Here is a 15084-nt window from a genome sequence, read left to right as displayed (position 1 = left end):
CAACGCCGCAGTCGTAAGCCACCCGCTAAGATGGTGACACAGTACAACGAGCGAATCAGAATGCTTGGTGAACCTGAATCTCATTGTAGGGGTTGCACCGGAGAAGGCGGTTGAAGTATCAGCGGCACATCGCGGAGTCACAAGGCATAATGGAGTTTGGGGTGGTAGATTTTTCATTCGTGATGCAGGTATTCCCTAGCTGCGTGATCAAAATTGACTTTTTGACCCATTGTCCCATTTGCGCCGCCCATACCCTATACCCAGGTTGTCGTAAAGGATTGTTCGTAGTATCATCTTACTCTGCGCGTGTTACAGCCACCGCCGGGTCAGACACGATTGCTCTCCAGCAACGTGCCTCGATACGTAGCGCCATGTGTACGAATTCCTAATAAAACCCGAAAAATCAAGATGAGAAGGAACGCCCTGCGTCCTGTCCCCAACGCCTGAAATGACAAAAAACAGGAGTAGTACTGGCAGCGATGTCGTCAAAGGTGAGTAGACGGATGGTGACTGCACGTATCTCTGGAACCACCCACACCGGAATAAAGGATTTTTATTATCCATCATTCCGGTGTGGGTAAAAAAAATCCTTTATTCCGGTGTGGGTGGTTAAGAGATACGTGCAGTCCACACCGTAATAATATGTACCTGGAAGACGGGGGTGCTCTAGCTGTCGCTAAGCGACCGAAGCAGTGCGTTTGATCCAGATCAACGAAGCAAGCTGTACAAGAAGGCCCATCAATGAATGAGGGTTTGGTCGTTATTTGAGAATGTCGTAACCCAATGGAAAATGTGTGAATAAAAGGGTATCCGAGAGGCACACACGGTGCAGTAGGCATATCGACAGCCGAAGAAGTCTAGTACTGTACAAGCTCGAAGAAGGCAGATGATCACTGGATATGAAGCGAGTTTTCTGCTCGCTGACTGATGTGCTGGGCATGCGCCTCGAGTGCACGAGCTTGGACATGGGTTACTATTGTCATATTAGCAGACGTTGTACAGGTTTTGAGCAGGCAGACTCACCAGGCCAGACAGCGGCCTTTGACAGCATGTAAGCCGTCACCATCAGCAACTTGGTTCCGTAACCGCAATGCCCGAGGTTGGAAAGACTACCCAGCATCGGTAGGTTGTTGGACGATATGTCGTAAGCCAGCTTCATATCAGCATGGTGGAGGATATCAGAGATCTTCTGTAGCAGCTTAATGTCTTCCTCCTCAAGAAGTACAACAGCTGGCACGCCCGCAAAATCAATCTCATCTCTACCGAGCACGCCCATATGACGACCAACACGGTCTTGCACAGTTGCAACCCATTCAGCAAGGACCTGAGCGCAATCGAAAGTGCACAACGCGGATGAGTTGGGAAGCTCCCGAGCCGTGAAGTCAGCGTACGAGGCACCCAGTTTGTCTGCCATGGAAAGGGAGTCAGCAGCGTAGAAAGCGGCCTTTCGGAGATGCCTTTCGCGTTTGGACGACTGAGAGTTGGAGAAACCGTTTGCCGCATTTCCGGGACTCACGTGGTCCTGTGAGCCCATTTGGCCTGGAGAACCTGAGTTGAGATCCATCGATGCAAACCTCTCAGGTGTCCCGTCTGCTTGGCCGACGATGTCAATGCCTCTGGCGAGTTCGTTCGCCATGCCGTCAAAATCGCGCTGCCACAAGAGCTCCTTCGCGCGACCAAGGTTGACAAAGAGCCTGACATAGGCCAAGTCTAGTAATGGGATACAGTCGGCGGAAAGAGGACCAAAGGGACTGGGGCGCTCAATACTGTGGTTCGGGTTGGCCCTCCACGCGACTTGCCAGGCCTTGAGAGCGGGCTCCACCTGAGCATGCATGGCCTCTGTCTCTTGGGCCTTCCACAAGCGACCGTTGTGTCTGTTCCGCGTTTCCCAAATGTAAACGTGCATAGCATTGATCAGCACATAGCAACCGAATGTGCTGGGCCGGATGTCGCTCTCAGAGGGTCCGTTCATTGGCTGCCCGCCTGCAAATGCCTGGGGGTAGGAGTTTCGCATCCGCGAGGTGGTATTCCGTGAACTGGCTTCGAGAAGGTATGTCATGGCCGAGATGAAAGACAAACCGCGTTGCTGAGCGATCATTGGTCCGCCCATAGCCACCCACGTCTGAGGACTGTCAACAGACCAGAGATCCTCTTCGCAGGGTAGGTCTAGATGTATCTCTGAGTTCAGTATGCGTGGAGAATGCGCGTAAGCGGATACAAGCAGACTCGACATGGAGAAGATGGCAAAGTAAGTCCTCTTACGCTCTTCGATCTTCTTCCACTGAATCCACTGGGCGTGTTCGTCCACACTATCTGCATGTTGGCCAAACTGCGAGCTCGATTCGTCAGACATCTCCACATTGTCGCCATTAGTATGGTTGGGTGGACTGGAAGAAGTCTGCTCTGGAGCGGTTGGCTTATCCAAGCCAGCAGCTTTAGCAAGGCTTACAAGTGCTGCGCAATGGGTGCTCGCAACCTCAGCGGCCTGTCTATCGCCACAGCTGTGACCGAAGATGAGATTGAGCAACATAGCCTGCACTAACCAGAGTGGTGGTTTGTTGATGTGGTCGTTTGCGGCATTCGACCCGTTGACAGCCGAGAGTCCAGCTTTGCGGCGCTCGTCAAGGTAGAATAGAATCAGCTTCTTCGCAGCCTCAAACAATTCTTTTGCGACATTCTGCTCATATTCGTACAAAGCACCTATCGCGGCCATGGCGAGGATGAGACATCCACCGCCGCCAACCATGGTATCTTGGCTGTAGTTTCCGGCCGAGCGAAGTTGGTATGTGTACGCCGGGGTATCAAAAGAAAGTGTGGGGATGTGCAAGAAAGGTAAGTGCGGGTGGAAGTAGTGAATGTACGCATTGACGTAGCGCTGGATGTCGACAGTGCTAGGGAGTATACCAGCCTGGGCTGAAGGTTTCCCGGTACCATTGGACAGAGGCGAGCTGACTGCGGGTTGCGAGAACCTCCGTTGAGCTCCATGACCGTAGCCCATGGCTTGAGTCAAGTTGAACATCATAGCCTGCCGCGTAGAGTCTGTAATGGTTTCAGTGGAAAATGATGAGACAGAACTGTGCCTTGCGCTGCCGTTGAATGAGGAAGATGATATGCTGCGGGCATCAGAAGCGAAAGTCATGGGCGTCTGAAAGTACTGATTCGGCATACCGGGTATACCAGCTGAAGGGCTCATGGCCACTAAAGGAGGTGGAGTAGACGAGTAGAAATCGTTCTGAACGCCCTGATCGCCTAGCTCTTGTGAAGTGTTGTTGTTCATCATAAGCTCAGGGAAGACCGGAGCCATGGCATCGAGTGTGAAGGCGGTTGGGTTGATGCTGGTGTGCGCGACTAGAGGGTTGTGCCACATGGCTGCTGAGTTTTGTTGGCTTGAGCCGTCCAGCATCATGTCGTTGAAAGCACCCTGACTCGCAGTGCTGATGGCCGATGGCGAGGAGCCGTCAAGAGCCGACTCGTTGGCTCCGGTGAAGACCATGTTGCTGTCGATGCCCATTCCCCAGCCGAAATCGTCTTCCTCAATAGGATTGTTGCCGGCGAAGGGATTAGCGAATTGCTTGAAGGGCGATTGTGGAAGTGCGATGCCTGCGTTGAAGTGGTGCAGCTGGTTCGGGTTAATCGTAGAAGCCGCTGACGAGCCGAAGAACTTCTCGAGCTCACGGTCATCAGAACCAGCCATGCCTGGGATGGGAGCCGTGCGAAGACCGCCACCCATACCGAATCCCATATGGGTGTCTAGTCTTGGTAGACCGTGAGACTGGCCATGGTTGCCGGCAGCTGTCGACATGCCCCTGTAGTCGAACTGACTAATTCCCGATAGGCTCGAATGGTGTGAATGACCTGGGTGGCCTCCCCTGCCGCCAGCTATCGAAGTTCCATGTGTGGCGAGAAAGCTGTTGAGGGCGGTCGGGTCGATGTGACTGATGGTGTTTGCGCGTGGCCTCATGACATTGCCCTTGGCGCCGCCCACATTGCTTGAGACCGAGTTCTTGCGTACACGGGCGGCAGGGTTGGGCGGCAGGCCGGTCGTGCTTTCCCTACGTCCATTGCGGGGTCTTGTGTTGGTCGCGCCTTGTTGGTGGAGCTTCTGCTGGTGACGTAGGAGGAGGTCGCGTCGCGCGAAGCATCTCGTACACTGGGGGCACTCAAAGGGCTTCTCTTTTGTGTGGGATCGTTCGTGTCGCTTGAGATGCTCTAGGCGCGCGAATGAGCGTGTGCACGTCGCGCATACGTGCGGCCGGGGCTTGTCGTTCTTGGGCGGAGGGAAGGTCTGGACGGTGGGCGAGGTTGCGGGCTTGGCTGTAGATGCGGAAGCTGCGATTAGCCATCTTTGTCAGCTACCATGGTGTTGTGTGGCGGTCGCTCCTACTCACAGTTGCTGGCGCTGCCTGAACCGTTGGAGTCGTCGCCCGGCGAGGTCGCGGGGCCTGGCAGGCTCGTGCTTTCCACTTTCGCCATGATCATGTATCGGATTGGCAAAACACCAATCAGGTCCACAATCGAGTCGAAAATACACCCGCCTCAAGGTGACTGGAAGCGGACTACTGATGGTACTGAAATGTGAGCTGTCTTGGATCGAGCTCGTTGCAGCTCGCGGGGCAGCAAGCTCTCGGAGTAAACAAAGAATCTACTGAATCAGAGGCTGCCAACACACACAAATGTCAGCGAATGATGAGGTACGACCAGCTGGAGCAGACGAAAGTACCTTGTATAGGCCTCTAAGGTGGAAAGAGCGTCTAAGAGCTTGTTTACGCAGCGTCTCGCGGCCGCAGCTCGTAGCAGTGGGATATCAAGATGGAATTGGATCTTGGGATGACAATGCTAATGTACAGCAAAAGCCAATTGATAGCTGCAGGGGACCTTGGTCGAAGTGGTCGGAGGTAGGCAAGCTGGGTACCTGGCAAGGACTCGCAACAAGAGCAAGCCTACGCTGAGGGAAGAAAGGTACCAGGAAAACGGACGTGTGATGTAGTTGGTCCGGTCCGTACATAGGTCGGCGTGCGTACGTGTCTACCGCTGGTCCCGGAGAGCGTGAAGCCAGTGCGAGAGGCCTGTGGTCAGCAGTAGCAGAGGCAGTGGCAGATGGTGGAGCTGGTTGAGCACGAGGGTCCAGCCTTGATGTAAGCGTCTGTACCAGCGGTGCTTGCTGGAGGCGCCGGCGGCTTTTGGCTGGTACGGCCCAAAAGGCTAGATTACAGCGCAGACACAACCTTCGGTCCCGGGCAGAGCAATTGGGCGACGACACAACGATTGGTCGGAGGTGCAGAGGGCAGGCCGAGTCTGGGGATTCGGGCACGGGCCAAGGTTCGCGGGACGAGAGCTATTACAACGAGCAGCGAGAGTCAGGAAGCACGCAGAGCAAGTCGCACGCGGTCGAGCTGTGGCGAGGGAGCTGGAGGTGTCGAGATCAGGCACAGCGACGGCGACGGCGGCCTCGTCGAATTGTAAGCAGATCCCCAGACTTCACGGCTCGTAAAGCTTTGGAGCTAGGCGGCGAGTGTGTCATGCAACTGGCCAGCGCCCCAGGTTCTTCGACGGGCCTGCAAGCACCAGGGCTTCTCCCAAGTGGAGCCCCCAGCAAACGGCCATTCTGGCGCAGGGGTCCTGTCCGGAGTACTTCCGTTGCGATGCCCTCGCCTCTACCTGCGCGTCTGAAGAGGCAGCGATGGGCGTCTGCGATCAGCAGCGTCGCCTTCAGGACTACTCGCGGCTTGGCTGCAGCAACTGCGCCAGGGGCCCACAGCTATGGCCTCGGCTCCCTGTAGCAATCGTCCTCGCTGCAGTACTGTACACTGCACACCACCCACCTCCGTTATTAGTGGAATCGGCCTCGAAGAGCAAGCCGCAGCATCTATAACATGCTCCCGACGAGGGCGGCTTCATTTCGCCTGGCGGAGATAGATTGTGGAGCTCCAATGGCCTGCCGGTTGCATATTAATTGGCGAGAGAGCTACTCGTCCCTGAGGATACCCAGAGTACCGCACGGGTCTAGAGGCACGACCATGCTCGGGCTTCCGAGAGCGAGTTTCAGCAGCCTGTCACCGATACTGGCGAACGATGCTGGGTGCTGCAAGATGCGCGCACAACAATGGGCCTCGCATACACGGCCCATGCAGCTGCGGCCGTCAAGCGCCTAACTATAGGAACGGGCAACTACTGACAGCACGCTATGCCGCCAGCGCTCCACTCAGCACCGCCGGGCGACTTCAATTGCTTTTACACAGGCGGATAGCTGCTTGCGCTGACATCGGTGAGGGCTGCAACACCTGCAAACTTCCCCAGGAAATCCAAGGTCGAGCCTGCAGAGCTTGGACGGCGGCAGCAAAGGCGGCTAGCCTGCTTCGAGATCTGGGGTAAAGCATGGACTGCCCAGAGACCCATGCCACATAGCGCCGCATGACCACGGCCTGCAAAGTTCCCATCGCCGTCGTCCTAGCCCTTGTCGCTGCTGCTCGACCCGCCCACCTATCACCACCTCGCAGCGTTGATCCCGTCGTCTTTGGCCGTCTGTTGAGTACATGCGCTTGCTGCGAGAACCGGTACTGCAACGTCGCGAACCACAGTTGCCCCATCGTAGCAGCGGATGTGGAAAGAGCCGATGGCAGCGACGACAAAAATCTCTCACGCCCTGTCTCATTCCGCAGGCCGCGGTGGGTATACTACTGCACCTGACCTTCGGCAGCCCAGGACCCTGACGTTCTCGGTCTGTCGCGTCGCCCTCCTACGCGTACTGGAGCATCCACCGCGCATGACGGCATCGTCAGGCTACTATCGTCTTTTCGGCCTCCCGCTACGCTCGCTTCGGCTTAAGCATCATGCTGCTTCGCCAGTCGGGTCTGCATTGCCAAATTCAAACTTCGGCTATGACCATGCTGCTATCTCGCGGTTGAAGTATTGCAAGAGACCCTAGCCAGTGACGTTGCGCTTTGTGGCAATGAAGATCGGCTGCTGGTGCACGACCACAGTAAGCTCGTGGCTGATCTACAATCGAACGGCCACATGGTGGAGCCACGGAGCAATCCTTCAGCGACACCAAAGCCATCTACGTCAATCGAAGCACTGTAGAAGATGTACCGAACGAGCAGGAGCAGCTTTCGACTTCCTACTGCTGATCGTGGCTGTAAATGTTCGCTGAGCCACTTAAGATCGTCTATGCAAATGCAGTTGTCAACGCACATACCACTCGATCTGCATCCCGGTCCTTGTCTATACTTTCTGACATCTCACCAGATTGCTCGCCAAACGCAAGTATCGATGATCGATAAATTCCCCGGCGAAATATTTGCATGGCTCTCCCGTCACTTCTGCCGACAATCCCAGGTGGCTTGGCCATGGAATGAAACGTTAGGATTTGTACAATCCGTCGCGATTGGTGCGAGGAGAGCAAATAACCACTGCGCGATAGCTTGTGTAGGTACCAGATTTGCAATGTTCGCATCTGCCAATGCGCGTCTTACCACCGAGCAGCATTCTCGCGGCCGCGTAACGACGACACGTTGGACTGCTCGTGCAGCATGACGTGCTTCCTTTGTGCAACCATCGGGACGAGTCTACAGCACAGTCGCGAACATGATGCCGACCGACCATGCAGATATCTAATGACGAGCGTCTGCTTCTTCCCGTTCGCTTCAAGCCCGCTCGAACCGATGACGCACGCCTAACCCGATAAGGTTATCCCGGCGCACTCCCCAGACAATTGCCCCTCGTACTTCATCTCGACGTCTGCGAACCGCCAGCAGTGTTGCGCCCTGCAGCTCCACCTATCACACACCTGCATGAGGCATGTATGAGCCGTTTTCCGTTACCATCCGCACTGGGAGCTGTTCGGAGTAACAGGTGCGAAAGCTGAGTCTGGAAGCATCACAACCACAAGCTCACAACAGATCAGCGTGCACGCAACGCAAAAGCATGGTGTTCCACTCAATTGCACGCAAGGTAACGGCACTACGTATTTTGCCTTAGGCGCACTGCTTCTCTTGTTCTAGTTCGCTTAACGCAGTCGAAAGATCACCCCATATTACTGCAGTCGTTTGAGCCTCGACGTTGAGCGCCCAAATATAACGCAGCATTGCTGACGCCCAGCAGTCTACCCACTGTATAGCACCAGGAGAAGCTAGACCAAGTGGGGCTTGACACACGATTTGAAGCGACGCTAGGATTCTAGTCTGCAGCTCACGTGCACGCTTGGTACGTACCTCGCCGCATCCTAGGATGCACTGCCGCTTCGCCACCTAGAGCTCTGTACCTGTGACCCTAAGCGCGAGCGACTACTTGACGCTCAACCCTTTCGATTGAGTTGTCAAAGAGTCAGACCCGACGTCATGGCCACAGCGACACGATCCTGCAGGAGCTGCGGTACTTTGCACCGTAGTCGATTATCACCTGCCGCTTGGCTTTCATCGCCATCTCCCGATAGGTCGAACTAGACGTCTTCCGCGGTAGCCGATACTACCTCTAAGTCCCCGAGTTGTTGTTCCTGTGACACCTCCGATTATGGTAAGCTTTCGGTCTTTCACTCACCCGGCTCCGCGACATCTTGAACATGATGTGTTGAGGCCGCGTAGGAATACACTATCACGATTATGAGGCGTTTGTCAATACTCGGGAGTAAGGGTGGCTGTTCTTTCGAATGCAATCCTGCTACAGCATGCAGATGAAGCGAAGCTCAGCGGTTCGTCGCAAGCTATCCCAGGTAAATGCGACTCGAGATCTAGGGTCTATCCTAGCTGCCATTCCCGACCCTGTGGCTTGACACGTCCTCTTACCTGTTGAGTCCGTCTTTTGGCTTTATTTTCCCATTAAGTTGCGTAAGCACCGTTTAACTTTACGCATCCTTCCGGCTATTTACGGTCGCCTCATCTTCTTCCAGAAACCAATTCAGCCTCACGTGAATGAGAATTCCTTCACGGCGATACCTATTTTCTGTTCCCGCATCCCAACACCCCACGCCGCCGGGAAAAACCCTTCGCCTCCGCGCCCCAGAGTTCTCCACACAAGATCCACTCATCTATACCAAGAAAAGAAGTCCACGGCTCAACAGCGACAGATGAACAGGCTACTAGCCATCCGCGAACCTACTAAGTGGATCGATCACGGTGGCTATGTAACATCACGGCGTCCAGCTCCGCGCCCTATTGCGAACGGAAATTCGTTACGACGCGGATACTTACTCCGAGGTACTCTTGCTACAACCTACACTTGCATCGTGTGGCAAGTCAAGAATGATCTCTTCACGACAACAGGCAATCCGGCTACGGGATACCGTTCACAGCTCCTGCATGCTGTTGTATGACACGCATAATGTTACGCAGCCTGCTGACGCAACACCAAGTCCTTTTTTTGCGCAGCCCTTTTCCAGTTTCACACGACCGGTATCTGGCATGCATGCGAGAATGTGTATACCGATGTTCGGGCGAGAGATAGGGTTTCGATCTGGGGTGTGAAGGCTAGGCCTGATTGATCGCTGTCGGGGCGGCAGGTGATGGTATGACGGCATGGCGCTGGGTGCGGAACTGGCCGCTCGCATCACGTACCGAGTTGCTCTCCCACCTTGCGATCTGGAGGGCTTGCGAAGATCTTCGGGACTTTAATGCGTTGTTTCTTTGGGACTAGTGGTGTGGAGGTGGTGTGAGCGGGAAGTGTAGAAGAGCTTGGAGAGCTTAGATGACGCTGCATCACGAATAACGAGCAACACCTGCTCCTGTGTACACACGAAAGCAAAGGGAGGTTCAGTCGTATCATTTTGATCTTGAATCTATCTGTTTCGCTTCTCCGTCCAACTTTCTCTCATGCTACCTCAATCGGTCTACTCAGACCTCCATCACCATATGCATAACCCTTCAATACAAGCATTGTAGGCATGCGCAAGTCTATCCCTTCTATCGTCTTCCTGTATAGTCTGCACCACACTTTTCGCATTCAGTCTGCATTACGCTGTTGCCCTGTACGAAGTACAACACTCTGAAACCGATGCCTTGGCAATGGCGCATTCGCATATAAATTGACCGTTTTCCTTCCTCTCTCTCCTACCATGACGATTGACCTCTATATTTGACCAAAACAAAAGTCACACAGAACGCTCCGATGATTTTCGGCGCGGTCTTGGGCTCTAAACCGAAAACGACCAAGATCATGTTGTTGCGCTATCCTTGGAGACACCACCCTCTCAGCGCATCAAAAACACACTTCCTACAGTGTCAAAAACTACATGATTGCCGATTGATGTCTTTGAGTCTTTCTTCTGCTTTGCACAAAAATGAAAAGTTAAGATTGGACATGTTGTGGCGAGCGCGAAAACAACTATCGACTGCCTATATGTGGACGACTTCCATTTCAACTCCATCAAAACTTCAATGTCCCTGAACACTCGAAAGATGATCTGGGGCTATGCATGGGAAGCACCGGGGGTCTTCTCGTCTCTCGATGTCTCATGTTCTCTCTTCGCTCTGCACCTCGGAACCAAAAGCGCATTGAGCTCTTCCAAAACCACAAGCTTGCCGATACATGTGTGGTCTGCTCTGAGACAGACCACCCACCAAAACTACCATGCCGGTCTCCTATGAAAATATCGATTCTAGAATTCATGTCATTCGTGGCATGTGGCTCCTGCGAGTACCTGCGTCGATGCGAATGCCCAAAGAAAAGGACAACACTGATGCCTAATGTTGCGCAGGCGCAGGATCAAAAGACACATTTTCCCAACATGGCTTGCTATAAATACACCAGGATAGTTCTTATGCTTCCTCTCTCTTCTTTCTTTCTCCAAACATCTGGCTTGCGACTTCCAAAAATGAATATTTGCCAAGATATGGTGCAGAAAATGCGACGAACCGCTGACATGCTGCGAGTATCTGGTCGAGAACGCAATCAAAACGAGAAAGCCGGTGCGTATGTCTGGAGTCGGCGGTGCATTTGCGAAACACCGAAAAGCCTATATCGATGATTTCATGACTGGAGAAGTGGTTCAAAAAACGCACTCAAAGAATGCTATGTGGTCGTTCTGCCTTTCTGAGATAATTAGGAGCTAAAAGTACTACAAAATCCCCACATGCCCGCGGAGAACGGCACCTCTAAGATGGCGTATATAAACCTTCTCACGGCGCCCTTTCTCTGCTATTCCTTGCACAGAGTTCCCCACAGCATGTGTCCAAAAAAATGAACCAGGAAAGTTCCCATGTGTCTCGAGAACTCTTCCTTCTCAAAAAGCCGCATAAGTGCGCCTTATGGTTCTGCAAAAAGTCGACGAGGATATCGCGATGCTCTCGGCGTAAGTGCTGCCTCCAGAAATACTGTACAATCTGCTTTATGCTGCGTTAAAGGCAATGGCTTTCTACATAGCAGCTAGTCCTTTCGCTGCTTAGTATCACGAAAGCAATGGAGCTGCTTCCTACCTATGTGGCACAGAAATAATTTCAGAACCCATGAATGTTCTGAAAGGCAGGATACGATTTGTTAGTGTGTCCGTCAGTATGGGTATATGGTGCTCACCCTCTCGCAACGCTTTCTTCTTTACTTCCTCCCAAGTTTCGACACACTTAAAGCGTTCCTTCTTAAAACACCTGTACGGAAACGCCATGTGTGTGAGAAAGATCCAGAGGCCTTCATTCCAATGAAGTAGCCGTATCACAGCTACAGAAACAAACATTCTCCTGGAATATGTCTGCTCGGGGCTTACTCCCGAGATTATATGGTCGAACATCTGCCGAGCTTGTCCTCTTCTGCCCAATTTTTGATCAAAAGGTCAAGCTCTCGAACTGATACCGGCCTCCATCGCTGAGATACGGGGTTTCTATCTGAGCAAATTAAGTGGGCAGTGATCTCTGAATGATCGTGGGCTAGGCTGGTGCATATAAATACCTCCCAGCTGCCCGTTCTTCTTTCTTCCCCAATACACCAGGTCTTAGCTTTTTCAAAAACTCAAACTGGCAGAGTTAATGTTTCCGAAATCCCAGGACCAAAAGAATATGTCTCTGGCTGTTCCCTCTTTCTGCTCTCTTACACGAGCGTAATCAAAAACATGGAACGAATACGCCATGGGGAGGTGAAAGACAAGGGTTCCGTAGCACACAAAAAGACACATGGTGTCACCGGATGTCTTTCCGTCCTTCCACCTATAAATCTACCAGCCTTCCCGCGTCTTCTCTTGTCTTACTACAATTTGTCTGGCCAGCACTTCAAAAAGAGTCAACGACGTATACATGTCTCCGGGCAAAGAGGCGCGAGCGGATTCGAATGGCTTTGCCTTCTTTTCTTCGACTTCATGACTTTATCTCCTTACTCCTATAACACCATTAAATCAGCACCCCAGTACAAACCACAGAGCTTTTTATATGCACAACATGTGGACTGTGACCAAACAGTATCGACAACAACGTCTTATGTGTTACTTCAGCGCGAATACATGAACCCAGTGTCAACATTGCTTACTTTTCCCCCCTGAATTACCGCATCTTCAAAAACACTCAAACATACAAGAAAGAGATACATGTCTCCCAACGAAGAGTAGGATGTTTGATGAGAGATTTCCTTTGCTTTCTCTCGAACAGTTTCCAAAATCATCACCATAACACACCCATGGCAAAGGCGGCACAAAGTCAAATTTGATGTGTTCAGATGCCGCGAATGCCAATTTGATGCGAGCGAGGAGAGTGCGGTCGCTGCAGGAAGTCCAAGCTGCTCTCCAGTGCTGCGGGTATATAAGCAATCTGGAGGCAGATGTCCGGTCTCTGTTGTACCGGACATCCACCCAATCTAGTCTAGCTCCCACTCGGGCTCGGTCGCCCGTCGCCGATTGTCTTTTCTCCACGTCGGTCAGCCCGCCCGATCCACCCCGCAAACCACTCCGCATCGTGAGCCGTCCACAATGACCAGACCCTTGCTCGGTAGATTTTGGAAATTCATCGCGATAGACTACTGACTCGTTGAGAAAACTTTCGGTGATCGTCACCGACGCTTGTGCGTATTGACATTCTACGGAAGTGACGATCGGGCCGAGGGCCACGCGCCATAAAGAACAAATACTTCCCATGTTATTACGAACAAGCGCTTCACTCCTTCTTACGATCCTGAAGTCTCTGCCATGCTGTACTTTGCTTACACACAGCTCACGTTTGCCGCGTTATTGGCGGCAGCACTTGCTAGCCCTGTGGACCATGACAGTTGTACTTCGTTACGACACGGTGTGGACTACGTTGTCAACTCCAGTCGTGTAAACATTGGCGGGATTGCAGAAATATCAGCTGTAGCTGCTCAGAATATCACGGAGACAAATACAGCTTCCTTCTGCCGTGTTGTTGGACTCATGCCATATGGTCCAAATAACACACTAAATTTTGAAGTCTGGCTACCCGAAAACGAAAACTACAATGGGCGCTATTTGTCTGTCGGTACGTATTGAATCAGTCAGATCAATGCTTGTGCCTCGTGGTTGCTGACATCATCATGAAGGCAATGGCGGACTTGCAGGCGTGATAGATTACCAGGCAATGGCGACGAATCTCAACTCTGGCCTCGCTGTTGGAGGGTGTGTCTTTTGCCCCATCTGTATCTTGCCATGTTGAGCTAACTCATAGGCCTCAAGGTGTGACTCTGGACATTTGGTTTCCGAGAACGGCGTTTCCGAGCCAGGAAGCTATGTTCCGTTCCTTCACTCATATGCCCAGACCGCAGCGTGGATCCGGGATTCGATCGCGATGTTCACTGTACCAGCAAAAGCCATCACAGCGACGTTCTTCCAAAGCCCGCCACGGAAATCTTACTTCTCAGGCTGTTCTACAGGTGGTGCTCAAGGATATGCACTGGCCCAGTACCATCCCGATATCTTCGATGGTATTGTTGCAGGAAGTGCCGGCAACTGGTACTCGCACCTCATCCTTTCGTTTCTGTGGAACGGCCTTCACGCACAGAAGCCTGGTGCATTTCTAGCCCAGGACGTACTCACGTTTGCAAGGGATGCAGCACTGGAGAAGTGTGATGACATTGATGGCGTGAAAGACGGAGTGATCGACGATCCAAGCAAGTGCGACTTCGAAATCACATCACTACTGTGTCAGTCCGGGCAGGCTCAAGTTGAGAATAACAGGACGACATGTCTGAATGAGACGCAGCTTGCCACTTTTGAGGCGTTCTACGCTGGACCTGGGGCCGATATATACCCCGGGTTTGCAAAGGGATCGGAATCCGAATGGCTTCTGCTGGAAGAAACTCTCTACACCGCGTATGCAGTACCTATATTGCAGAACCTTGTCTTCAAGAACTTGAGCTATGATTACACAACTTTCGACTTCCAGAACGACGTCAAGATTGTGGACGAGATTGCAGGTCCATTAATCACTGCAACATCCCCAAGACTCGATGCATTCAAGGCTCGAGGCGGAAAACTTGTCGCATCGCAAGGTTTGTCGTCCACCAGATTTACACGAGCACGAAATCAGACTTACGCGGATAGGCTGGGCTGACCCTTTCAACGCACCTACTTGGCCTATCGATCAGCACAACGAAGCGAAAGCCATCTACGGCGAGGCACAACTCAATGATTTCTGGCGCTTGTTCATGGTCCCCGGTGGTGGTCACTGCGGCCCCGCTGCTAGTTATCCTCAGGTTCCTGGAAAGTACCACTCTCTCGAAGCTCTCATCCCATGGGTAGAGGATGGTGTAGCTCCTGAGTACGTTCTGGCCACGGAGCCTTCAGATGGAAGTAACAGGACAAGGAGGCTTTGCCCATACCCACAGCATGCAGTGCTGGAAGGTCAGAACGCTGACCAATACGAAGCGTATACTTGCATCGATTAGTGGAGCAGCCATAATTAGATAAAGGGGCATCGATGTGTTATGCAACGACGTTGTATATAGGAATAGTTGCGGCGCACCAATGTCCTCGCGAATACACTTTGGAGATGGGAGTTCTCTCAATCGCTACTCCAAAACATGCCGAACCTCTTTGTGATGTTCCTGGGAAAACCAAAAACCCCAAGAAGTCGTGGATGTGAGCTAGGTCGCAGGCAGAATAGGAATGTGCATTATCTTCTTCAGGGATAAGAGAAAGCTTGTACAGATTGGCAAATGTCTTCG

General features: G+C 52.6%; 2 protein-coding genes across 2 annotated transcripts; one reads left to right on the top strand and one right to left on the bottom strand.

The window, feature by feature from the left end:
• Positions 1-890: 890 nt before the first annotated feature.
• Positions 891-4473, bottom strand: J4E84_005004 (uncharacterized protein; the record flags this gene model as incomplete). The annotated part of the gene is made up of 3 exons (XM_049387604.1): positions 891-973; positions 1024-4329; positions 4389-4473. 3 exons carry the CDS (start codon positions 4471-4473, stop codon positions 891-893), a joined length of 3474 nt encoding a protein of 1157 aa, XP_049244582.1.
• An 8620-nt stretch (positions 4474-13093) lies between these two features.
• On the top strand, positions 13094-14805 carry J4E84_005003 (uncharacterized protein; the record flags this gene model as incomplete). The annotated part of the gene is made up of 4 exons (XM_049387603.1): positions 13094-13400; positions 13462-13537; positions 13595-14409; positions 14462-14805. 4 exons carry the CDS (start codon positions 13094-13096, stop codon positions 14803-14805), a joined length of 1542 nt encoding a protein of 513 aa, XP_049244581.1.
• Positions 14806-15084: the final 279 nt, after the last annotated feature.

The sequence above is a fragment of the Alternaria hordeiaustralica genome (genome assembly GCF_023758085.1).
Source record: "Alternaria hordeiaustralica strain BMP 2776 chromosome Unknown scaffold_8, whole genome shotgun sequence".
Classification (NCBI taxonomy): Eukaryota; Fungi; Ascomycota; class Dothideomycetes; order Pleosporales; family Pleosporaceae; genus Alternaria; species Alternaria hordeiaustralica.
Note: the sequence above shows the minus strand (reverse complement) of the source record. Positions and strands in the feature narration are given on the sequence as shown.